Below are 26,671 nucleotides of genomic sequence, written 5' to 3'. Positions count from 1 at the left end.
CCCCCTTGGCTCTGTAATTCTTACTCATTACAGAGTACCTCTCACTGCTTCTTCTGGGCCTTTTTTTTTTTTGCGTCTACTTTCAATTTTTGTGTTTTCAGATATTCTAAAACACATTAAAAAATAACCAGTTTTCTTGTGTTCTTCTGATTATTGTTGCCCTACTTTTCCTTTTGTAGATGGACAAGGCGTGAACAAACTGATTTTTATCGAGTGGTGTCTACGTTTGGTGTGGAATATGACCCTGACACCATGCAGTTCCATTGGGATCGCTTCCGCACTTTTGCTCGACTAGACAAAAAAACAGATGAAAGCCTTACCAAGTACTTCCATGGCTTTGTGGCCATGTGCCGCCAAGTATGCCGCCTTCCCCCAGCAGCTGGAGATGGTAAGCAGGATTGCAGAGTGGGTGGGGATGGACGCCAACAGAAGCAACTCTGTTAATTTCTTCTTCTACTCCTGTCTCTTGCAGAACCCCCAGACCCTAATCTGTTCATTGAGCCCATCACTGAGGAGAGGGCCTCACGGACTCTTTACCGTATAGAATTGCTTCGGCGCTTACGGGAACAAGTTTTATGCCACCCCCTTTTGGAAGATCGACTGGCATTGTGTCAGCCTCCTGGTCCTGAATTGCCCAAATGGTGGGAGCCTGTTCGGCATGATGGGGAGCTTCTACGAGGGGCAGCCCGCCATGGGGTGAGCCAAACAGACTGCAACATCATGCAGGACCCAGACTTCTCTTTTCTGGCTGCCCGTATGAATTATATGCAGAACCATCAAGCAGGAGCACCAGCTCCATCCTTGTCACGCTGCTCTACTCCACTGCTACACCAGCAGTATACCTCACGCACTGCCTCACCATTGCCCCTGCGCCCAGATGCTCCTGTTGAAAAGTCACCCGAGGAGACAGCTGCCCAGGTCCCCAGTCTGGAGAGTCTGACTTTAAAGCTAGAGCATGAGGTGGTGGCCAGGAGCCGACCAACCCCACAAGACTATGAGATGCGAGTAGCCCCCTCTGATACTACCCCTCTGGTTTCTCGGAGTGTTCCACCAGTCAAACTGGAGGATGAGGATGATTCAGACTCTGAGCTGGACTTGAGCAAGCTGTCACCATCATCTTCTTCTTCCTCATCCTCATCCAGCTCCAGCTCCAGCACTGATGAGAGTGAGGACGAGAAGGAAGAGAAGCTAAGTGAGTGCATGTGACAGGCTGTTGGCCCTCTTCCCTGTTTCCCCCTCTCTTCTCTTTCCCTTTTCGAAATGCATCCTCTTGAGAGAGATTTTGATTTTGATTTGATAAAATGTTAAAAGAGACCTGTTATTCTTTAGGCCTTTATTCAAAGCGCATATAATATCATTACCATATGACATTATTCTTCCATTTTTTCTCACACATTCTGTGGGATCTCTTACCAGCTGACCAGTCCCGCTCAAAGCTCTATGATGAAGAGAGTCTCCTGTCCCTCACTATGTCCCAAGATGGGTTCCCAAATGAAGATGGAGAACAAATGACCCCTGAGCTTCTGCTACTGCAAGAAAGACAAAGAGCCTCTGAGTGGCCCAAGGTAACAAACAGCCTCATCCCTGGACATGTAGAGTCCAGAAATACAGTGTAACATTATATCCAGGGAACAAGGAACATATGGTTCTGTTTTTTTTGTTTGTTTTTTTTTTTTTTGAGATGGAGTCTCGCTCTGTCGCCCGGGCTGGAGTACAGTGGCCGAATCTCAGCTCACTGCAAGCTCCGCCTCCTGGGTTTACGCCATTCTCCTGCCTCAGCCTCCCGAGTAGCTGGGACTACAGGCGCCCGCCACCACGCCCAGCTAGCTTTTTGTATTTTTTAGTAGAGATGGGGTTTCACCAAGTTAGCCAGGATGGTCTCCATCTCCTGACCTCGTGATCCGCCCGTCTCGGCCTCCCAAAGTGCTGGGATTACAGGCATGAGCCACCGCGCCCGGCCTGGTTCTGGTTTTTTAAAATTGTGTTTATTGCTGCATTTTTTTTTTTTTCCCCAGGAAACTTCCCAGTCAACTTAGGAATCTTAATAGTATTAACTTCCTCCTTTCTGCCTTATGATTTTTACCCATCCTGGTAGTGATGGCGCTGTTGAGTATCACAGGATCACACAGCTAGTACTCAGACTCTTAAAATGGTATTTCTTTCTTTCCCCATTCAGGATCGTGTCCTGATAAACCGTATTGACCTCGTCTGCCAGGCCGTACTCTCAGGGAAGTGGCCTTCTAGCCGTAGGAGCCAGGAAATGGTAACAGGAGGAATTCTGGGGCCAGGCAACCACTTGCTAGACAGTCCCTCATTGACTCCTGGAGAATATGGTGACTCTCCAGTCCCCACACCACGAAGTAGTAGTGCAGCTTCCATGGCAGAGGAGGAAGCATCCGCAGTCACCACAGCGGCAGCCCAGTTCACCAAACTTCGCCGAGGCATCGATGAAAAGGAGTTTACAGTTCAAATCAAAGATGTAAGCTCAGCATATGGGCATTGGGAAGTGGGGAAGGAGGCTGGAATCCTTGCTGTAACTAATTTTACTAATAGGTTACTAAACTCATTTGGTTAGCTAATTTTAAAAATGAGAACACAGAGCTTACAAAGATCTATTTAGGAAGAGTCATTTTTCCTGGTTGTTTTCCTTATTGAACCCTATTGATTATTAATCCTATTAATATTCAACAATAAAAAGTTTCTTAAATTAGTATGTTTAGAAATAGCAGGATTTTGCCCCTGTGATGAATTGCCATGCTAATACGGAGACACCAGGTAGGGAGTTTTACCCTGCATTGGGTGTTGTTGAAATAAACTCTTTCTCGTAAATGCTGAGGGGCACTAGGTGAAGAAGTGAAATCTTTCTAAGGAAAAAGTGTATATGTTTTCTTGTATTTCTAATTTTACCCTTTAGTCAGATGGCCTTCCTTCTCACCATCGTTGGGCAAGAGGATGATTTATAGCCCACATCCCTCAAAGCTTAATCTTTACTTTGAAAAACATGTACCATATGATGTCTTGAGTGGGTGGCTTGTGTTCCTAGGAGGAAGGATTGAAGTTAACATTCCAGAAGCACAAGTTGATGGCAAATGGAGTAATGGGAGATGGACATCCACTGTTTCATAAGAAGAAGGGGAACAGAAAGAAGCTGGTAGAGGTGGGTGGTAAAGAAAGTCTTTAACCTGATGATTAGATTGTCTTTTTATTCCCAATAATTGATGAAGGCAGTGGGATTGAGGGAATGGAAAATACTAGAGTCATTTCATGACTACTATTGGCTCTGCTCCCCCTCCCTCCCTCCCCCAAAGAAGAGTATGTGCTCATGGGGGTGGATTCTGGGTTTGCAGCTGGAGGTGGAGTGCATGGAAGAGCCTAATCACCTTGATGTGGACCTGGAGACCCGGATCCCCGTCATCAATAAGGTGGATGGTACTTTGCTGGTGGGTGAGGATGCCCCTCGCCGGGCTGAACTGGAGATGTGGTTACAGGGTCATCCAGAGTTTGCTGTTGATCCCCGATTTCTAGCGGTGAGTGGCAGTCCCATCCAGCAAGATTTAAAGTCATTCCTTCGGTATTTAAGCTGCATGAGAAAGAGAAAGTATGACATACTATATCATCATTTCTGTATCTGCAAGATAAGGGTAATAATTAGTAATACCCAGTCTTCCAACCTCACAGTTGTGATGCCCAAAATAAAATAATGTTGAAGTACCTTAAGTGCTAGGCAAATATTTACTGTTGAACTATTATATAAACCACCTAATATTTTTTGGAGAGATCCCACTTAATGACAGTTTTCCACTAGGATTAATCCTTTATCTATGTAATAAGCATTTATTATCAAACAAAAGACACTAGTACTTTAATAATTACTCCACAGAAAATTCCTATTCCTGTAGGATAACTGACTTTTTTCTATTGCAGTATATGGAAGATCGCAGAAAACAGAAGTGGCAAAGATGTAAAAAAAATAATAAGGCAGAATTGAACTGTTTGGGAATGGAACCAGTACAGACAGCTAACTCTAGAAATGGGAAAAAGGTGAGAGAAATTGCAGCATTACCACTCTGTTCCCACACTAGATGTGACATTAAAGGCTTTCAATGATGATTGTGACTAATGTTATTTATCTTTTTTCCTATGTATGTTTCTGTGAAAAATTATCTTGCGTTCACCAATAAGGAAACCAGTTTTTTTGCTTTTTGGTTTTGGTTTTGGTTTTGGTTTTGGTTTTGAGACAGAGTCTCACTCTGCTGTCGCCCAGGCTGGAGTGCAGTAGTGCAATCTCGGGTGCAATCTTGGGTTCAAGCATTCTCCTGCGTCAGCCTCCTGAGTAGCTGGGATTACAGGCACCTGCTACTGCGCCTGGCTAATTTTTGTATATTTAGTAGAGATGGGGTTTCACCATCTTGGCCAGGCTGGTCTTGAACTCCTGACCTCGTGATCCACCCACCTCGGCCTCCCAAAATGTTGGGATTACAGGCTTGAGCCACTGCACCCGGCCTTAAGTTTTCTAATTCTATATATTTTAGAAGTGTTTGGACAGGTCTACTAAGGAAAATAGTCATGAGATTTCCCAATATATAAAAGGTTGAGAATCACTAATAATATGTCAGTAATGGAAAAAGCAGAGGAAACTATGTTTTATAATTTGTAATAATAAATTTGGCCATTAAGTTATTCTATATTTTCAAATTTACTTATACTTTTATGATGGATAATAGGCCATTTGGTGGATTAAGTACCCATAGTTTCTTCTTTCCACCAGATTACAACTGCAAAAGTTTCTCTTGGCTATGCTTACCTTACTTTCTGCAATAGTTGTATTTTTTTTTAATTTTTTATTTTTTTGAGACAGAGTCTTGCCCTGTCACCCAGGCTGGAGTGCAGTGGCACAATCTCAGCTCGTGGCAACTTCTGCATCCCCGGTTCAAGTGATTCTCTTGCCTCAGCCTCCCGAGTAGCTGGGACCACTGGTGCATGCTACCATGCCCAGCTAATTTTTGTATTTTTAATAGGAAGAAGGTTTGCCATGTTGGCCAGACTCTTCTCAAGCTCCCAACCTCAGGTGATCCACCTGCCTCAGCCTCCCAAAGTACTGGGATTACAGGCATGAGCCACTCTGCCTGGTCAATAGTAATTTTTTTTTTCTTTGAGACGGAGTCTCGCTCTGTTGCCCAGGCGGAGTGCAATGGACTGAGCTCACTGTAACCTCCACCTCCCAGGTTCAAGTGATTCTCCTGCCTCAGCCTCCCAAGTAGCTGGGATTACAGGTGTGTGCCACCACGCCCAGCTAATTTTTGTATTTTTAGTAGAGACGGGGTTTCACTATGTTGGTCAGGCTGGTCTCGAACTACTGACCTCGTGATCCGCCTCAGCCTCCCGAAGTGTTGGGATTACAGACGTGAGCCATAGCGCCTGGTCAGTAGTTGTATTTTTAAAGCATACATAAATCATTGTTTGGTAGAGTCATTTAAAATGGATTAGCACTTGCCTTATCTAATCATTCCCCCATTTGATCTTCTACAGAAATCTTTATACACATATAGTCATCCCTCGGTATCTGTGAGGGATTGGTTCCAGGACCCCCACAGACACCCGAATCCGTGGATGCTGAAGTCCTTTATATATAAAATGGTGTAGGGGCAGGTGTGGCGGCTCTTACTTGTAATCCCAGCTCTTTGGGACGCTGAGGCAAGAGGATCACTTGTACCCAGGAGTTCAAGACCAGCCTGGGGACCCCACTGGGACCTTATCTCTACAAAAAATAAAAAAAAATTAGCTGGGCCTGGTGGTGCAATCCTGTAGTCTCAGCTATGGGGAAGCTGAGGCAGGAGGATCACTTGAGCCCAGAGGCTGAGGCTGCAGTGAGCCATGATGATGCCACTGCACTCCAGCCTGGGCAATAGAGTGTGAGACCCTGTCTTAAAAAAAATAATAAATAAATAAATAAATAAAAATAAAATAAAATCATGTAGTATTTCCATGTAACCTACACACTTCCTCTGATATACTTTAATCTCTTGATTACTTATAATACCTAACACAATATAAATGCTATGTAAATAGTTGTTACACTGTATTGTTTTAAAATTTGTATTATTTTCTCTTTTTCTTTTTTAGTTTTTTGTTGTTTTCAAATATTTTCAATCCACAGATGGTTGAATCCATGGATATGGAAGGCTATGTGCATACACATATATTTATGTGTCTGTATAACCACATGGAATATCTTTTAATAAAATTAATTTTAAAGTAAACTATCAATATTTTGCATTTAACAAGTTTGAAATGCAAAATATATGTAGATTTATGAGGCTTATTTTTATATTGATGGAAGTGTTACCATGGAAGAATGTTTCAGTTTTCCCTGTTAGCCTCGATGAGAACAAGAGTGCAATAAACAGAATGGTTGACATGGGAAAGGCTGGTGGCTAGAAGGATAATGCCATCTCTGTCTTCAATTTAACATTAGAGAGCAGCCTGTAAGAAGGGCTTTTCCTTCACTGTTACCTATTTTTACCTCAAGTACTTCTGCTACTCCCTTATAGTCAATTGAAACTCTTAAGAAATATCATAGAAAATCACAGAAAATCCTAATATGACTAGTACAGAATTTATTTATTTATTTATTTATTTTTTGAGACAGAGTCTCGTTCTGTTACCCAGGCTGGAGTGCAGTGGCATGATCTCAGCTCACTGGAACCTCCACCTCCTGGGTTTAAGCGATTCTCCTGCCTCAGCCTTCTGAGTAACTGGGATTGCAGCCATGCACCACCACACCCAGCTAATTTTTTTTTTTTTGAGACAGAGTTTCACTCTTGTTGCCCAGGCTGGAGTACAATGGCACGATCTCGGCTCACCGCGATCTCTGCCTCCTGGGTTCAAGCGACTTTCCTGCTTCAGCTTCCCCAGTAGCTGGGATTACAGGCATGTGGCACCATACCCAGCTAATTTTTTGTATTTTTAGTAGAGATGGAGTTTCTCCATGTTGGTCAGGCTGGTCTCAAACTCCCGACCTCAGGTGATCTGCCGGCTTCAGCCTCCCAAAGTGCTAGGATTACAGGCGTGAGCCACCACGCCTGGCTGACACTCAGCTAATTTTGGTATTTTTAGTAGAGACAGAGTTTTGCCATGTTGGCAAGGGTGGTCTCGAACTCCTAACCTCAAGTGATCTGCCTGCCTCAGCCTCCCAAAGTGCTGGGATTACAGGCATGAGCCACCACGCCCGGCCCAGAATTCTTAATATAGAATTGACAGTGAATCTAGCACTACGTTATTCCTGGAACCTGCAGGAATAACTTCTAGCTTCAGTGAACTTAATCAGAATTTTTAGTCAGAACATCTAGAAGAAGCCATTTAAAATTCAGATATATGTTTTTTATCAATGTGGAACAAAAATTATTTTACTAAATTTGGTGAGGAGTTTCTGACAGTTTTTTGGTGTTCTAGACATTTAGAAGTCTTTATCTGACCTGTCTTGAATTCACCCTGCTTTGATGTGCTAATAGAGGATATTATTGTAAATGTCAATATAGTTGTGCTACACTTCACATAGTAAGAACAGGTGAACAACTTGCCATCAGGAGACACTTAAGTGTTTTTTTTTTTTATGTGCATTTACTAATTCATTCATTGTCTTACCCACACCCCTTCTTAACAAAGGTAAGCATTTGTGAAATGGTTGACTGAAGATACAATATAGTCATGGGTGAAAAAAGCAAAAGCTGGTTAATATGAGTTTCAGTACGAAATCATTGACGTTACCTTCAGTATCAGAATGTTTCAACCAGCTAAGTCCAGCATTTCCTCCTTCCCATTACCACCAATCAAGCCTAGTATGGCTATGCTTGTTTTGCCTCTTCTAAAGTACATTCAGTAAAAAAGCATTGTAAGCTAGGACTCCATTGGCTTTGGTTTCTTTTCTTTTTTCCCCATTCTTTCTTTTTATTATCTTCTATTCTCTCCTCCTAGGGTCATCACACTGAAACAGTGTTCAACCGGGTTTTGCCAGGGCCTATTGCACCAGAGAGCAGCAAGAAGCGGGCCCGTAGGATGCGACCAGACCTTTCTAAGATGATGGCCCTCATGCAGGGTGGAAGCACTGGGTCTCTATCTCTGCATAACACGTTCCAACACAGCAGTAGTGGCCTACAGTCTGTATCATCTTTGGGTCACAGCAGTGCCACTTCTGCATCTTTGCCTTTTATGCCATTTGTGATGGGTGGTGCAGCATCATCCCCTCATGTAGACTCCAGCACCATGCTTCATCACCACCACCACCACCCCCACCCCCACCATCACCACCATCACCATCCAGGCTTGAGAGCCCCTGGCTACCCCTCTTCACCAGCGACTACCGCCTCTGGTACTACCTTGCGGTTGCCACCACTGCAACCTGAGGAGGATGACGATGAGGATGAAGAAGATGATGATGATTTATCTCAGGGCTATGATAGCTCAGAAAGGGACTTCTCACTCATTGATGATCCTATGATGCCAGCTAACTCAGACTCCAGTGAAGATGCTGATGACTGAAGCCCCAGCATGGGCCCCATTGCTTGGGCGGCTGCTGTATTTTTCATTTACTCTGGCCCTTGGACTATGGAAACGTGGGAGGGGCAGGGGAGATGTGGGGAAGTCCAGGACTCCAGGAGGTGAAAAGGAAAAAAAAAAAATGTACCTGATTGCTCCCAATTATGAGAGGATTGGGTGGGCAGGGGAACTCCTAAAATAATACATGACCACTTCCTCATTTCTGGGGAAGGAAAGGAGACTAGAGCAGCTGGTGCGCTCACCCCTCCCTAGTCACCTCCATTAACCACAGACTATGTAGCGCTGGCCCTAGCCTCTGGCAGAGCCTGTTCCTGGCCGAACTGTGGATACAGCTGGAGGGTCAGGAACTGTTACCTTCCTTCCCTTGGCATTAATAAATTTAAGTTAATCCTTTTCCACTCTTCCTTGGTTCTATATTTGCTCAAACCCAATGTGAGCATTGATTTTGAGTTGTTCATAGTGGGTAATTTCAGCACCACTTTCCTTAAGTTCAATACTATTCATACCAAGTTACCTTGGATAGAGCAGACAAGTCATCTGTACTCCTCTAAAGGGTATATATAAATGTAGACTGTCCAGCTGGCTAAAGGCAAGGGAATTATTTAAGGTAAACGCTAGGTAGGCAAACTTCTGGATTCAAACTCCAAGTTTTTAAAAGAGACGGGGAGCAAGAATGTCATCAGGAACCATTTACATTTTGTTAGTAATTAACTGAAGTAACGGTTATTTGGGGTAATCCCTAGAATAGTGTCAGTTTTCATGAACTGCAGCAAGGGGACTGGCTCACTGGAAGGATGCTGCCACGACTGGCTCAGGCGTTGGGGTTGTGGGAAGGAACTAAAAGTTTGTGGAGCCCCTCAGGTCATTTGTTTCCTCTGACTTATACTATACCACTGCTCAGTTAAAGCTTGGACATACTATTTGCCTTTCGAAAGCTAGGTTCCTCCCCATAGCTTGGGTCGTAGTTTATCGCGAGGCTGGGCTCCATTTCCCTGGTATGAGTTCTCTGTCCCCGCGGCTCGACCCAGCATCCTGGCACCAAGGATCCCTCCAGCTCTGGAGCAGTTAAAGGCTTTTGCATTCCCATCATTTCCAAGGGGGGCGCATGCCCAGTTACACTGTAGTATTACCACTTTTATCCCACGCTAGATCCCGCTGTTTCCGCTCCCCCTTCCTTTGCAAATGGGGTGGAGCTATTACACCCGCGCGCGGCAGCTCTTGTGGGGCGGTGCAGGCACCACCTCCTTCGCTTCGCCTAGCGGCTGCCGCCTAGGCAAAGTCTTGAGGTCCTGGAAACCGCGGCTGGGCTGAGTTAAGGGCGGAGGCAGAGCGTCACGTGACGACGTCGATTCGCGTGCGGCAGTGGCGAAGTTGACAAGAAAACCCCGCGAAAATCGACTGTTTGCCTCGCACATTTTGTTGATTTTCCCCTGTTTTTCTTTCTGTCTTTCCCCCGCCCATCCGAAAGAGGATTGGGGGGAAAAAAAAAAAAAAAGAAATCCCTAACGCTGTTGGGACCCGGAAGCGGAAAGGGCATCTTTGAGGTCGATACTTCCGGGTCATTGGGAGAGTGCGGGATTCCTGGGCCGAGAGCGGGTGGCGGAGCCGGGACCTCGCGTGATTCTCGGAACCCGAGGAGAAGCGGCGTCTGGGGCTATGGCTGTGACTCTGGACAAAGACGCTTATTATCGGCGAGTGAAGAGACTGTACAGCAATTGGCGGGTGAGGAAGATCCTGTAATTTTTCCTAGGGAGCCCCTTCAGCCATCCCATAATAACCCTGTTTCTCGGCGCCCTTTTTTCTCTTTCGGTCAGGAATTCCCGGGTTCAGTGCCTCACCCTTTTCGTTGCTCCCGAATCGTTCACTGGAGGCGGCCACGAACGCTGCCCCTTAACAGGGAATCCCTCGCATTCACCCTGTCCTGCGGCCATCACCATCTTCCCCGCGTGCCAGCCTTGGTCATGCATAACAGCACCTCTTGCAGTCTCTTCCCGCCCTAGAAGAGGCAACATCCTTCCCCCCTGCTTAGTGGTCACGTCTCGTTGCCCCTTCCTGCCGTGTTCTCACGCACCCACGCACTCGCTCTGTCCCTTCAAAACCACAGTGTTCCACCCCTGGTCCCGCCAGGGTTATAACCGTTTTCGTAAAGAAGAGATGGAAGGGCAAGAAGGATGTCAGTCGGGCTCTTAGCGTTTATCGTTTGCGGGGCATTTCCTGGAGTTAAAAAAAGAAATACTGCTCACGCGCAACCGCCTCATGTTCTAGGCCCTGCTGTGGGTTACAGAGAGAGACCTAACGCTGAAAGCCTGCAGACATTAGTAATACCAAAACAAAACAAAACGATGCCTAAAACCTTATTAGTTCCTTGGTAGCGTATCCGGGGCACGTGTTCATTAAAAGAGCTGTGGCAGTTCCCAGTTTTTTAAAGATTCGGCAGTTTTGCTGCTTTAAAATCGTCCACAGTTAAAACTTATTTTTATGATGTTAACTTACTAATTGAGCAAACATTTGGTTGCATTCTGTGATGTAGTCTGAGTTGGCTAGCTTAAGTCTTGCCCCTGAACCCTGTCATTAAGGGAAGATACAACTAATAAAGATTTTTTTTTAACCTGAAAAACGTTTTGAGAAAAATGATCTGTTCTCATTTCAGCATTGTAAATAATTATCTTTCAAACTGATCATCTACTAAAACCAAGCCATTAAAATTGGTTGTTTCCTTGCCATTCATATTAAAGGTGCCCATGCATGTTTCATCTTTTGAGGCTAAATACATTAAATAATTGAAAATAAAATTGATTCTCTGTTGCATTTTATGAAAAGCAAAAATAAGAACTAAATGCTAGATGAATGCTGAACATTTTATTTTTTTAAATTTTTTGATTTTCTACCAAATGATTTTTTGCACCTTCTCTCAGTGTCATATTACTGTTTGAACATAATCTATGTTAGAAAAACATTTTAAAATCTTGATACTTTTTAATGATCAGTAAGTACTAAAAATCCGAAACCCTCTCTTCTACCCATAAACCCTGAAACTATAAACCTTTGATACGAAAATTGTTTCTAGTCTCAGTGATTCAGATTCATCAAATCATTTCATTCTCTATACCATTCATGAAAACTAATCTGTAGCTCTAAATTCCCTTTCATTACAAATTAACTGTGGCCTGGCAAACCTAATAGAAAATGATCGTCTGTAAATCCATGAAAGTTATTTCCCACCCACCGTTTTTTTTGTTTCTCAAAAATCACTGAAGTTTATCTTGGTCCTTTTACTACCTTAATGACATCATCTTGGGAGAATGTTAGACATTGATAAGACACTGATGGTGTAAATAAAGTTATGCGCCAAGTCTATGTAAAAATGTACCAGTTAACAAAACCTGTGGATGAAAAACTTACTTGAATAAGACTTTTTATTAACACAAAAGACTGCTTTTGTGTTAATATGTCCAGAACCCACCTGTAGAAGTTCTTTGTGTATGCAGTCTTTTCAGCCTACAGTGCTTCCATTCTGATATACTTAATTAGAGATAGTAGTTTCCTGGGTTAAAGCTGGTTGTTTATCCTCCTGGATATAGCAGAAAGATAGTGGGATATATAGGTGTGTTGTATAACTTTTTTCTCTTTTACACCTTTTCTTTTTTTAATGAGAAAACTGGGATTGAAATAGAATAAATTGAAGTTAATGGCAAAAATTCCAATCCTGCCTGGGCACCGTGGCTCATGCCTGTAATCCCAGCACTAGGCCAGGAGTTGAAGACCAGCCTGGGCAAGATGATGAGGCCCCCATCTCTACAAAAAAAGAAGCAGCAAATAAGTTAGCCAGGCATGGTGGTGTGTTCCTGTAGTCCCAGCTACTTGGGATGCTGAGGCGGAAGGATTCCTTGAGCCCAGGAGTTTGAGGCTGCAGTGAGCTGTGATCGCGCTCACTCCACCCTGGATGGAGCTGCACTCCACCCTGGATGAAACCCTGTCTTTAAAAAATAAATAAATAAATAAAAGAAAGAGAGAAATCCCAAGCCTTTTGCTTTCAGCTTCCATCTGAAAAAAAAAAAAAAACAACTCAGTTGTGACTAAAATTAACTAAAAAATGATTTGGGCTCCACACCCACTTTTTAATTTTAAATACTCTTGATTATAAGCCCTTAAAAGCTGTAGTAGTTGAACCTGGTAGTTCCAGCACTCCAAATACAAGTACACAGGATTGTAGAGAACTGATAAGCTACTAACCTTTTTCTTTCCTTTTTTAAAAATAAGAGTAGGAACTAACCTTACCTATCTGCAAGTTAATTTTCAGTTAGGTACCTATTTTGAGGCTATTGCAAATAAAATATAGTATTTATTAATTATAACTTTCATAACTTATGCCTAAAAACAATTGCAGTTATCACGTACTTTTAACTGAATAGAAATTTCAAAAGTATTAAGCCTTGTATCTAAGTAAACCGTGTCATTTTAGAGATGGGAAAATGGAGTTAGTCAAAAATCAACAAGAGACCTTTTACAGTGACTAGAACGTACTACTGTTTTATGACTCCTGGAGGTTTGAGTCTAGATCCAGTCTTGCCTCTTATTTTTTAAGTGAGAGCTGCTAAGAGCAGAAAGGATTTGCAGCACCTTCTCTGTATTATTAGAATATCCCAAGTGGTAGTGGTGGATCATGGAAATGGGCTGCATGCTTCTTTGTCCTCTTATGCTTGCTAGATCCTTAATCAGAGATTGCCAGCCTTTTCATGATTGTGATTATTTTTAACCAAGTAATATGATTAGTGCTGCTCATTGGGAGAAACAAAAGAGGTTATCTACCATCCAAAGGTTCCAGCTGCTTTGAGGACTGAGGGGCACAATTTCCAGGCATATCTGATTATCATTTGAGACCTACCTGTTGGGACATTCTGCTATGAGTGGACCTTGACTTCATTCATCTGCCTTTTATCTCAAAGAATTCCATAAAATGTCAAAAAGATTTGTTTTCAGAAGGAATACTCACATTCATGTGAGTCTACTCCAACTGTCAGGATTGGGGTGGTGGAAGACTGACCCCAAAGAAACTTTATGTCTTTGAAGAATCTAATGAATTAAAGTGTCATTGCTTCTCTTGAGTGGAGCTTTCTGGCTCTTTGCACATTTTTGTGGTAGCTTAGTTTCTTGTTCTGGATTCTCTTAAGATTCAACAGCTGTCTTCTGTGGCTCAGGATTTAAAAAAATACATTGTAGCTTATACCTGTATAATCCCAGCTACTCCAGAGACTGAGGTGGAAGGATTACCTGAGTCCAGGAGTTTAAGACCAGCCTGGGCAACATAGTGAGAGCCCATTTCTTAAAAAAAAAAAAAAAAAAAAAATTCAGTCTTCCATCTGTATCTGTTGGGGATTGGTTCCAGGACATACCTAGTTACCTAAATCAAAGGACGCTCAAGTCCCTGATACAAAATGGCATCATGTTTGCATAGTCTATATATCCTCTCATTATTTTTGATTTCTAGATTACTTTAATACCTAATACAGTGTAAGTGCTATGTAAATAATAGTTATACTTAGTTTTTAGGGGGTAATGACATAGAAAAATGTTTGGCCATTTTAATTTTCAGTACACAGTTGAATCCACAGATAAGGAGAGCTAGCTGTATAGACATTTCCTGTTATTTCAGTCCCGCAGAGGATTACTTTCACTCACTCACCTCTTAACAGCTCCTTTATCTCTGGAGTGGGATAGAGAGAGGTTTTTTTGTTTTTGTTTTTGTTTTAAAGAGTTTCACTCTGGCTGAGGCTGGATTGCCGTGGCACAGTAACAGCTCACTGCAGCCTCAACCAGCCCAGCCTCAGGTGATCTTCCACCTCAGCCTCCTGAGTAGCTAGGACCACAGGTGCATGCCACAACAGTTGGCCTTTTTTTTTTTTTTTTTTTTTTTTTTTTTTTGCTCTGTTGTGGAGAGAGGGTTCCACCATGTTGTCCCAGGCTGGTCTCAAACTCATGGGCTCAAGCGATCCACCTACCTCAGCATCCCAAAGTGCTGAGAATACAGGTGTAAGTCACTGCACCTGGCCAAGAAACTTTTTAATAATGCTGAGTAAAGAGGGTTAGATGGAAATAAATGCCCAGATGGATTGAGATTTTTTAAAAATGTTGCTTACTCAGCTTTTATAATCTAGTTTTCCACTTTTTTTGTTGTTGTTGTTGTTGTTGTTTGTTTTTTGTTTTTCTTTTGAGACAGTCTCACTGTGTCACCAGGGCTGGAATGCAGTGATGCATTCTCAGCTCACTGTAACCTCTGCCTCCCGGGTTCAAGTGATTCTCATGTCTCAGCCTCCTGAGTAGTTGAGATTACAGGTGTGTAATGGTCGGCTAATTGTTGTATTTTTAGTAGAGATGGAATTTCACCATATTGGTCAGGCTGGTCTCTAACTCCTGGCCTCAAGCAATCCACCCACCTCAGCCTCCCAAAGTGTTGGGATTACAGGTGTGAGCCTCCACACCCAGCCCTAGATCTCTACTTTTGTATTTACTTTTTATCCCTATTAACAACTACAGTGCCTGGCATGTAGTAGTCACTCAGTGAACAGTAGTAACTGATTATATGGGTATTTAGCTATAACCAGACTGCAAAAATATTTTCTTTTTTTAAGGCAGTATCCCATTTGGTTCAAAGGAAGATAATTGTTCTTCTGCTGCACTGTTTCTCCAACTTTTGTCATCCAGATACCACCTTCACAATTTTTGCAGATTCTTTGCCATCTGTTTTATATTTTACTTAACTCTCACTTTAAAAATTATTTTAATCAGTAATATAGTTTTTTAAAAATCGTAGTTCTAATAAAAGCCTTAAAACAAAAAGTCACCTGTCCCAGAGGCAACCACTTCAAGTTTTTTGTTTCTTTCATATTTCTAAATAATATCTGTGTATACTACTGTTTCTTGATTTGTGGATTTTTAACCGTTATTAACTTATGGTAGATCTGAATTTAACTTCTTTGTATCATCACACTCATTCCAACTTCCCTATCAACATTTTTCTCCTGACACATTGATTGGAAAAATTTTACAGACAGGTTGAGTTTTAAGTACACCCTATATACCCACCACCCACACAGTTAACATTTTGTTTTACTTGCTTTATCACACATCCGTCCTTCTTAATAACTTTTCCCCACAAGTTTTAGTAAAATCAGTAGTTACTATTTACATTGTTTATGTTCATATAAGTGTTTTCATTGCTGGGTGAAGTAATAAAGTATGATTAACTTTCCTTTTTTTTTTTTTTTTTTTGCAGTTTTTTGTTTTTCCTGGCATTAATGATTTCCTCAGTTTTTCTCCTTTAAAAAAAAGTCTCCCTAGCCTTAATTTTCTCCAACAGGTCTATCATAGTGTTACCAATCTTTTATTCCAAATTTCTCACACTCATTGAATTTTATTCTGTTTCTTTTTAAGCAACCTCACTCCCTACTTCCACCCCCCACGTTATTCTGCTCCATCTGTACAGGTTACTCTTCAGGCCTGTTGAACCTCAGGACTTTCCAATATTGGGTCCCCTATATCCCAAGAGCCTCTGCTTTGGTTTTTTTTTTTTTTTTTAGCATATTTTCTCTAAGAACTTCCTAAGAAAAGATGGGCCGGGTGCAGTGGTTCGTTCATGCCTGTAATATCAGCATTTTGGGAGGCCAAGGTGGGCAGATCACTTGAGGCCAGGAGCTCAAGACCAGCCTGGCCGACATGGCAAAACCCCATCTCTACTAAAAATACAGAAATTAACCGGGCATGGTGGCACATTCCTGTAATCCCAGCTACTTAGGAGACTGAGGCACAAGAATCTCTTGAACCCAGGAGGCAGAGGCCGCAGTGAGCTGAGACCGTACCATTGCACTCCAGCCTGGGCAACAGAGTGAGACTGTGTCTCAAAAAAAGAATAAATAAAAAGCTCACCACTAGCTCCAGTGTAACCCCATGCAAAAAAAAAAAAGGATGCGTAGAATATAAATGTCTTTAGTCCTTGCATGTCTTTAAAGTGTTAGTCTGTCCTCATTTTTGGTTAATAATATAATTAACCAAAGTGAACTCTATTGGCTTTGTTAATGTAGTAGGTATAAAATTCTGTGTTGAAAATCATTTTCTGCTCAGAATTTTGAAGTCATTTGGCTTCAGAGCTTTCAGTGTTACTTTTGAGAAGGTCAATATGATTCTATTTCCAGTATACATATATAACCTCTCTGAAATTTAGAATCATCCCTTCTGTTTTGAAATTGCACAGCAATGTGCTTTGATATGTCTCTTTTGGGGAAATCCTTTTAGTCTCAAGCTCACATTCTTCAGTCCCAGGGTGCATTATTTGATCATTTTAGTCCCTGCATTTCCTTAGTGATGTCTTTTGTTTCTGAAATTCCTGTTCAGTAAGGTTTAGACCTCTTGGGTTAAATCTGTTCATTTATCTTTTTTTTTCTTTTTTTGAGACAGAGTCTCACTCTGTCACCCAGGCTGGAGTGCAGTAACGCAATCTCAGCTTCCTGCAACCTCCACCTCCTGGGTTCAAGAAATTCTCCTTCCTCAGCCTCCCGAGTAGCTGGGATTACAGGTACCTACTACCATGCCCGGCTAATCCAGGTCTTCAAATGGCTAGTTTAGTTTGCTACTGAAATACGTATTCAAGTGCTTTTCCTTGAGCCAACCATCATAAATTCACTGCACACAGAAGTGCTTTATTTATACTTCTTATTTCTTTACATTGAATATTAAAAGACAGATGCAAGGGTTGGGATTTTGTAATGGTAATCATTTTTACTTCATCAAGGACATTCTTAAGTGAAACTGGCCTTTTTTCCTGAGTGTGTGGTAATGGAGAAGTAGTTTGGTGCTACTACCTTGCTTCATACAAAGGGACTAGCAGTTTTAACTACAATTAGTATTTCACTATCAGTGGAAACTAATGATAAAACTTTTTACCAAGCTGAAGGAAAACATTTCTTACTGAAGTCAATGGGGAAAGGCATGTAATTTCTGGTTAGTGACTTCTTTGCATAATATATTTTGTCGTGGTAGAGACATACAACAGAACACTCAGTTGCTGTCATATATCCTTATTGACAAGCAGAAGCCCAAAAATGTGGAAGAGTCTTATGTATGCATTTATCTTGACTTTATAGGGGAAGTCAGAATTATAACCCAGAATGACCAGTCTTTTGGCTTTATAGAGCTATTGAAGAATATCAGATGGTTGGAGAACTCACACGTCTTGATTTCAAAACTTACTACAAAGCTATAGTAATCAAAACATCATGGTACTGGCATAAGGGTAGGCATATAGAAGAGTGGAATAAACATGAAAATTCAGAAATAAATCCTCACATTTATGGTCATTTTATTTTTGACAGGGATGTCAAGACAATTCAATGAGAAATGAATAGTCTTTTCAACAGATGGTGTAACAACTAGATATTCAATGTAAAAGGAGGAGGTTGGGTTAGTCCTCAGACCATACAAAAAAATTAATTGAAAACAAATCATAGACCTAACTGTGACAGCTAAAGCTATGAAATCCTTGTAGAAGAAGTATGAAGTAAATCTGAGTGACCTTGAATTAGGCAGAATCTTCTTAGATATGACACCAAAAGCACAAGAAAATAGATAGGCCAGGCACAGTGGCTTACACCTGTGATCCTAGCATTATGGGAGGCCAAGGCAGGCAGATCACTTTAAGTTAGGAGTTCAAGACTAGCCTGGCCAACATGGCAAAACCTTATCTCTACTAAAAATACAAAAATTAGCCAGGCATGGTGGCAGGTGCCTGGAGTCCCAACTACTTGGGATGCTGAAGCATGAGAATTGCTTGAACCCAGGAGACGGAGGTGGCAGTGAGCCGAGATCGTGCGAGTGCACTCCAGCCTGGGGAATGGAGTGAGACTCTGACTCCGAAATAAAAAAGAAAATAGATAAATTGTACTACTTCAAAATTAGAAACTTTGGTGCTTCAAAGGATACCATCAAGAAAGTGAAAATAAAATGCACAGAATAGGAGAAAATGTCTGCAGATCCTGATAAGGGACTTGTGTCTAGAATATAAAAATTCTTACAGCTCAATAATAAAGCGGTAACTCAGCTACAAAATGGCGGAGGATCTGAACAGGCATTTCTCCAAGATGTATACAAATTGTCAGTGAACATATGAAATGATGCTCAACATCATTAGCCATTAGAGAAATGCAAATCAAAACTACATTGAGGGCCGGGCATGGTGGCTCGTGCCTGTAATCCCAGCACTTCAGGAGGCCAAGTGGAGGCAGATCACTTGAGGTCAGGAGTTCGAGACCAGCCTGGCCAACATGACGAAACCCCCATCTCTACTAAAAAATACAAAAATTAGCTGGTCATGGTGGTGCATACCTGTAGTCCCAGCTACTTAAGAGGCTGAGGAAGTGTCCTGCAACTGATGAATGGATAGATAAAATGTGGTATATCTACTCAATCAAATATTCAGCAGTAGAAAGGAATGAGGTATTGATGCGTGCCACAACACAGATGAACCTTGAAAACAAGTGAAAGAAGCCAGACACAAAGGCCACATGTTATTTGATTCCATGTATATGAATTGTCCGGAGTAGACAAATCCATAGACAGATTAGTGGTTGTCTAGGGCTGAGATGGAGGTAGGGGGAGTTGGGGAATGATTGTGCTCAAGGACACAGCATTTGTTTTTGGAGAGATTAAAATATTCCAAAATTGTGATGGTTGCATAATTCTGCTAAAAATCATTACATTGTATACTTTTGAATTTTATGTGATTCTGTCTTCAAGCTTTTTAAAAAAATAAAGAACTGCCATTTCTCCATCAGCCAGGAAGGACATTGGTGTTGAGGTTGACAAAAACTATAAGAATGAAAACTACCATGGCTTCCTGGCCAGGCATCTGTGATTTCATGTTGTTGAAGTGTTCATTTTACCACGGGGTTACATCTCTCTATTAAGATTGCTGTGACTGAACCAAAAAAGAAGGCATATATAGATTTCTGCATAAATTATAACTCCTTGAAAGATTCTGAGATGAAGGTGGCCTATCTTTGAGAGTGCAAGATGATTTTAGAATATAAAAAATTACTTTGGGCCAGGCACGGTGGCTTATGCCTGTAATTCCAGCACTTTGGGAGGCCAAAGCGTGTGGATCACCTGAAGTCAGGAGTTCAGGACCAGCCTGGCCAACGTAATAAAATCCTGTCTCTACTAAAAATACAAAAAATTAGCCTGGCGTGGTGGCGGGCGCCTATAATCCTAGCTACTGGGGAGGCTGAGGCAGGAGAATTGCTTGAACCCAGGAGGCGGAGGTTGCAGTGAGCCGAGATTGCACCGTTGCACTCCAGTCTGGGCAACAAGAGCGAAACTCCGTCTCAAACATAAATAAATAAATAATAAAATTTTTAAAAATAAAATATGTCTTTGAATTACATAGGACGTTTGTCACTGATGTGTTTTCCTGAGCTATGAAGCATAGATCTGGGGACTAAGGAATAATTTCTCTTGTTATTTATCAACAATTAACAAGTACTGTAAAAACAAAAAATAGGATAGCTGTAAGACTGCCAAGCAGGCATGTACCTTAAACTTGACATTTCTATCAGGAAAAGATTATACATATCCTAGGTAAATATTGAAGTCTGTATTCCTGTTTTGCTAATGTGAAAATTAAGTGACGATTACCCACTCTTTTCAGAAAGGAGAAGATGAGTATGCCAACGTTGATGCCATTGTTGTATCAGTGGGTGTTGATGAAGAAATTGTTTATGCCAAATCAACTGCCTTACAGGTGAGAGATTTACAGCAATTTTTAGCCCTTAGAGTTGTTGGATTATCTGCTTCACTGTTCAGTATGGTAGCCACATTAAAAATTAAATTCCTGGCTGGGTGCGGTGGATCATGCCTGTGATTCCAGCACTTTGGGAGGCCGAGGTAGGTGGATTGCTTGAGCCCAGGAGTTCAAGACCAGCTTGGGCAACATGGCAAAACCTTGTCTTTACAAGAAATACAAAAAAATTAACCAGGTGTGGGGCTGTGTACCTGTAGTCCCAGCTACTCAGGAGGCTGAGATAGGGGGATGGCAAGAGCCCGGGAGGTAGAGGTTGCAGTAAGCCAAGATCGTGCCATTGCACTCCAGCCTGGGCAGCTCAGTGAGACCCTGTCTCTTATTTTAAAAAATTTCAGTTTCTCAAGTCTCATCAGCTGTTTCTGGTACTCGGTAGTGGCTACCATATTGGACAGAGCAAATAAATGGTATTTTCACCATCACATGAAGTTCAGTTGGATTTAGCAGTAGTTTAGGACATAAGGAAAAAGAAGTGTTAGTATCAATTAATATGGATTTAGCTGCTATAACACAAAAACCTAAGTAACAGCGAGTTAAGCAAAATATTCTTTTCCTTATGTATAGTCTTCAGGGATCCAGGCTTTTTCCAGTTCTCTGTTCTGCCACCCAAAGAACATAGCCCTCTGGCACATGGTACAGAATGGCTTCTAGAACTCCAGGTGTTTCATCTACATTCCAAGCAAAAAGATAGAGACAGGGAAGAAAATGGGAGGCCACCTTTTCTTTTTAAGAAGACTTTGCTGAAGCTGCACACAGTACTTCCGTTTTTGACGTATTGGCCAAAATTTGATCTTAATGACCATACTTACCTGAAAGGAAGGATGGGAAATAGAGTTTTCATGCTGGGCAGTATCCCCAGTTAAAAATGTCAGTTCTTTGAGAAGGAGAAATGAATAATTGGTAGGCAACTGGTAATTGAGGAGGTAGTAACACATGGTTCTGTATCACTCTGTCCCTTGTTTTAACCATTTCTGTTTTACTAAATATTGATATAGTTCCTGTAAACACAAATTGTTCAACTGATTTGATGGTTTTAATTATAGATAGTTCAAGCATATAAACATAGAGAAAATAATACATTGAACCCCATTGTCCTGTTCTGATAAATTGTCAACTCTTGGCCAGTCTTGCTTAATTTGTGTCCACTCCAGACTCCCCAGCCTGATTACCTTGGAGTTAATCTCAGACGTGTTATTTTTTTATATAAGTATTTCTGTATATCTGTATGAGTGCATTAATTTTTCTATCTGTAAATGCCATTGTCACTGTTGTCTTTTTCCATAGACGTGGCTCTTTGGTTACGAACTAACTGATACTATAATGGTCTTTTGTGATGACAAGATCATCTTTATGGCCAGCAAGAAAAAAGTGGAGTTCTTGAAACAGATTGCCAACACTAAGGGCAATGAGAATGCTAATGGAGCCCCTGCCATCACACTGCTAATACGAGAAAAGGTCAGGATTAATAATGTGTTATAAATGTGGAAGAATCTTCAAAAGGGATGAACGGAAATGCCTTATAGGAGTTTGAAAGAATGTGCAGGGGAAATTATAGGTGGCTGTTGTTGTAATTACAAAGTTTTGTCACGTCTTCATTGTTAGGAAGAAAAGAATTCAGTAATCCTATCAGTACTGCAGCAAAACAAATGGGCTGTGAAATTCTGGTGAACACTGACTTTATGTCTCCAGTCTTGAGGACACTTGCTTTCATCTGTGTGCCTTAATTAGAGCAAATAACCTTAAATATCCTTAAGGAAACTTAGATATAAATCATTTCCAATTTTTATCAAACGTGATTTTTTTTTTGTCATACTGCCCACCTAACATAGGATGTTTTCTCAGAATATGTTCACTTATGTGTTTGAGTTTTATAACTTCCTGAAGAAAAAGAATAGTTGTATCAGGCGTGGTGGTACACACCTGTAGTCCCAGCTACTCAGGAGTCTGAGATGGGAGGATTGCTTGAGTGAGCGCAGGTGTTTGAGACCAGCCTGGGCAATGTGAGACCCCTTCTCTTAAAAAAAGGAATAGTCTGGTCAACTTATGGCAGCACTTTCACCTGAGTATATAAAAATATTTAAAGAAATGTTTTGCTCACTTTTGGTATATTGCAATCTTCCTTAAAGATGGGAAGGCATCAGCCAGGTGCGGTGGCTCACGCCTGTAATCCCAGCACTTTGGGAGGCCGAGGTGGGCGGATTACAAGGTCAGGAGATCGAGACCATCCTGACTAATGTGGTGAAACCCCGTCTCTACTAAAAATACAAAAAAAGTAGCCGGGCGTGGTGGCAGGCACCTGTAGTCCCAGCTGCTCCGGAGGCTGAGGTAGGAGAATGGTGTGAACCCAGGAGGCGGAGCTTGCAGCGAGCACAGATCGCACCACTACACTCCAGCCTGGGCAACAGAGCGAGACTTCGTCTCCCAGAAAGAAAAAAAAAAAAAAAGATGGGAAGGCATCTTACAAGTGGGCCAGGCATGGTGGCTAATGGCTGTAATCCCAATACTTTGAGAGGCCAAGGTGAGCAGATCGCTCGAGCGCAGGAGTTCCAGATGAGCCTGGGCAACATGACAAAAACCCCATCTCTACAAAAAATACAAAAATTATTCAGGAAGGCTGGGTGCAGTGGATCACTTGAGGTCAGGAGTTCAAGACAGCCTGGGCAAGATAACAAAACCCCATCTCTACTAAAAATATAAAAACTTAGCCAGGCATGTTGTTGGGTGTCTGTAATCCCAGCTACTTGGGAGGCTGAGGCATGAGAATCACTTGAATCCAGGAGGCTGAGGTTGCAGTGAGTGTAGACTGCGCCACTGCACTCCAGCCTGACAACAGAGCGAGAGTCTGTCTCAAAAAAAAAATTTATCCAGGCATGGTAGCATGAACCTGTAGTCCCAGCTACTTGGGAGGCTGAGGCAGGAGGATTTCTTGAACCTGGGAGTTCGAGGTTGTAGTGAGCTGTGATCACACCACTGTGCTCTGCCCTGGGTAGTAGAGCAAGACCTTGTCTCTTTAAAAATAAAAAGTAGGTGGGGATGGGAGGAGAATTTATTTTTTCCATAGTTTAGAATATTCCTCTACCTGTTATTGGTAAAACATACGTGTCTAATTAACAGACCCCTTTTCTTCCCTGTGACACTGACAGAATGAAAGTAATAAGAGTAGCTTTGACAAAATGATTGAAGCCATTAAAGAAAGCAAGAATGGAAAGAAGATTGGAGTGTTCAGCAAAGACAAATTCCCTGGAGAGTTCATGAAGAGCTGGAATGACTGCCTCAACAAAGAAGGCTTTGACAAAGTAAGATACTACTGGAAAGTAGCAAATCAAGAGTTGAGAAGACAGAAATGTGATGGGCTTCCATAACAGATAGTGCAGGACGTTTGTTTTGGGGAACCTGTATATTTGTTCACATTTTATCTCCTTTGAGCAGTATGCCAGTTTTACTTTTCAGCCAGTAGATGGGACTTTCAGGAGATAGTCCAGCCACTTTAGAGTTGGAAACAAAATTTCTTTCCCTGCCTTTCTTCCATCTGCCTTTACAAAAACATCTAGAGAGGGCAGTTTACATTTTAAGTAGTACATTAGTTTAACACCTCTTGTACTACACACAGTGACCTGGCAAAGAGCTATTTCAAATGTTTAATTCAGTTCAAGAAGAGAATATTTGAATATTCTACAAACCAGTGATAAATCATTTGCTAGGTAACAGAAATATCACTGATAATATTCAAATTGGAGAGATGCATTATTTTGTAATTCTATATTTGCATATTTGCATATTGAAACTCTTGTCACTTTGACTGCAGATAGATATCAGTGCAGTTGTGGCATATACCATCGCTGTAAAGGAGGATGGGGAGCTCAACCTAATGAAGAAAGCAGCCAGCATCACTTCTGAAGTCTTCAACAAATTCTTCAAGGAAAGAGTCATGGAAATAGTTGATGCAGATGAGGTAAATGGAGATGAGAGGGTCTTTTTAGTGTTTTAATGAAGCAGTAATAAGTCTATCATGCAAATCTGTTGATGTGTTCTTCCACTTCCTTTGAAATTAAGACTGACACTTAAGTTGGTGGTAATTACGTCATCTCTTTTTCAAAATAATGGTAAGCCTGCATTATGTTTTCTTGAGGTAACCCATTATTTTACTTGAGAATCCTAGGAATAGCTGTAGGTCCTACATACTGTTCTCCAAAATGTGTTTTGCCTGCATACCAATATATTGCCTGGTGCATAAACCATTTCGTAAGACCTTTTTTATATCATCCTTATACAAGGATATATTTTGTCTTCAAATCATATATTTTGTCTTCAAATCATAGTGTCCACACACCCCGCTTTGCTACCCTCTAGTAAGTGTTACTTTATTTCTGGATGCTCTTACAGAAAGTTCGACACAGCAAACTGGCTGAGTCTGTGGAAAAGGCCATTGAAGAGAAAAAATACCTTGCTGGGGCAGACCCTTCTACTGTGGAAATGTGTTACCCTCCTATCATTCAGAGTGGTGGCAACTATAATCTCAAGTTCAGTGTGGTGAGGTAAGTATATGAAGACTTCATAATATAGCGCTTTGACTTTAGCCTATTTTTTCTTTTTTTAAAATCTGTACAAATTTGTGGGGTACATTGAAATTTGGCTACAAGTACATAATGTATAGTGTCACCAAGTCATTTTCTTGGGTGTCCATCACGCAGGTGCAGTACATTTTTGTTAAGTAGAGTCACCCTACTCTGCTGTCAAACATTGAATTTATTCCTTCTATCTTACCTTATGTTTGTACCTTGTAATCCATTTCTTTTCATCCTCGCCTGTCCCCCCACACACTTACCCTTTCCAGTCTCTGTTATCTATATTTAAGACTAACTACAACTCACAATTCATAGAGGACTGATGGATAAGTGACTCCTCACAACCCCACAATTAGACTATAATGGATACAATTCAGTATATCTTTTGCATTTTTATAATCCAGTACTCACTTTCTCACTGAATTTTTATCCTAAAAGTTTTGGTCACTGACTTTTACTCTAGAGCCTTTATTAAACTGGTTTGTTTATTTAAAACAAAACACAAAAAAAGTTTAGGTCCTTATTCAGCCACAACTTTAGGATATGGCAGGGAAAAGTAATGATTATTGATACTGTGTCCCATTGATACCAAAGACTTCGCTAGTTTTGGTAATGAAATGTTTTCTTTCTTTGTTGGTCTCTAGTGACAAGAATCATATGCATTTTGGGGCCATCACTTGTGCCATGGGTATTCGCTTCAAGTCTTACTGCTCCAACCTTGTTCGCACTTTGATGGTTGATCCTTCTCAGGAAGTTCAAGAAAATTACAACTTTTTACTCCAGCTTCAAGAGGAGCTGCTGAAGGAATTAAGACATGGTGAGGTGCCTTAGAAAAGGAGGTTTAGAAGTTACGTCACAAAAATGTCATTGGCCAGGAGCTGTGGCTCACACCTGTAATCGCAACATTGGGAGGCCGAGGCAGGAGGATTGCTTGAATCCAGGAGTCCGAGACCATCCTGGGCAACACAATGAGGCCCCCATCTCTATAAGAAATTAAAAATGAAAAAATTAGTTGGGCATAGTGGTGCACACCTGTGCTCCCAGCTACTCAGGAGACTGAGGTTGGGGAGGATCACTTGAGCCTAAGTGGTCAAGGCTGCGGTGAGTTGTGACTATACCTCGGCAGTGAGCCATGTTTGCGCCACTGCACTTCAGCCTGGGCAATAGAGTTGAGACCTTGTCTCAAAAAAGAAATGTCATTAGTGTTATGTTTATGTCTCTGAGGCTGTCATATTAAAAACAGAATAAGATTTAGAAATGTTGAATCATCCTAGCATGTAGGTCTTGAATCTGCATTTCTTTCAGGTATGAGTGATCATTGTGGTTTACATTGATGTTTATAGAAACCTCTCTGATTGTTAGGCCCTCTATGTCCAGATCTTCACAAAATACCTTGGCCTTATTACTATTCCTTAGTTATAGAAAGTTCTGAGAACTAGTATCTCTACCAACAGGATATATAATGTTAATCCTACATCAAAACAATACGAAGGATACTGAGCTTCCAGACACCATTCTTCCACATTATCTCTAAGTCGGTCTTAAGAAGTCCTGTTGGGGCCGGGCGCCGTGGCTCAAGCCTGTAATCCCAGCACTTTGGGAGGCCGAAACGGGCGGATCACGAGGTCAGGAGATCGAGACCATCCTGGCTAACACAGTGAAACCCCGTCTCTACTAAAAAAATACAAAAAACTAGCCGGGCGAG

The 26,671-nt window shown here is 41.6% G+C and overlaps 2 protein-coding genes across 3 annotated transcripts in view; both read left to right on the top strand.

The window, feature by feature from the left end:
* The window catches only part of CHD8 (chromodomain helicase DNA binding protein 8), a 49,126-nt gene extending 40,172 nt beyond the window's left edge, over nucleotides 1–8,954 (top strand). For both annotated transcript variants that reach the window (XM_011976253.1, XM_011976252.1), the window contains 8 exons: nucleotides 180–388; nucleotides 473–1,192; nucleotides 1,417–1,565; nucleotides 2,177–2,479; nucleotides 3,044–3,157; nucleotides 3,348–3,527; nucleotides 3,925–4,041; nucleotides 7,975–8,954. In XM_011976253.1, the coding sequence (XP_011831643.1) occupies nucleotides 180–388; nucleotides 473–1,192; nucleotides 1,417–1,565; nucleotides 2,177–2,479; nucleotides 3,044–3,157; nucleotides 3,348–3,527; nucleotides 3,925–4,041; nucleotides 7,975–8,538 (2,356 nt within the window). In that variant the 3' untranslated portion in view covers nucleotides 8,539–8,954. The remainder of the gene's footprint in view (nucleotides 1–179; nucleotides 389–472; nucleotides 1,193–1,416; nucleotides 1,566–2,176; nucleotides 2,480–3,043; nucleotides 3,158–3,347; nucleotides 3,528–3,924; nucleotides 4,042–7,974) is intronic.
* A 561-nt stretch (nucleotides 8,955–9,515) lies between these two features.
* SUPT16H (suppressor of Ty 16 homolog (S. cerevisiae)) overlaps nucleotides 9,516–26,671 on the top strand; it is a 41,836-nt gene continuing 24,680 nt past the window's right edge. Inside the window, exons 1-7 of the mRNA XM_011976297.1 lie at nucleotides 9,516–10,278; nucleotides 20,252–20,344; nucleotides 21,686–21,856; nucleotides 23,545–23,697; nucleotides 24,207–24,353; nucleotides 24,785–24,936; nucleotides 25,611–25,783. Of these exons, the coding sequence (XP_011831687.1) occupies nucleotides 10,213–10,278; nucleotides 20,252–20,344; nucleotides 21,686–21,856; nucleotides 23,545–23,697; nucleotides 24,207–24,353; nucleotides 24,785–24,936; nucleotides 25,611–25,783 (955 nt within the window). The 5' untranslated portion in view covers nucleotides 9,516–10,212. The remainder of the gene's footprint in view (nucleotides 10,279–20,251; nucleotides 20,345–21,685; nucleotides 21,857–23,544; nucleotides 23,698–24,206; nucleotides 24,354–24,784; nucleotides 24,937–25,610; nucleotides 25,784–26,671) is intronic.

The sequence above is a fragment of the Mandrillus leucophaeus genome, unplaced genomic scaffold, assembly GCF_000951045.1.
Source record: "Mandrillus leucophaeus isolate KB7577 unplaced genomic scaffold, Mleu.le_1.0 Scaffold163, whole genome shotgun sequence".
Taxonomy (NCBI): domain Eukaryota; kingdom Metazoa; phylum Chordata; class Mammalia; order Primates; family Cercopithecidae; genus Mandrillus; species Mandrillus leucophaeus.
The sequence above is the reverse complement of the archived record's forward strand: the minus strand, read 5'-3'. Positions and strand labels throughout refer to the sequence as shown.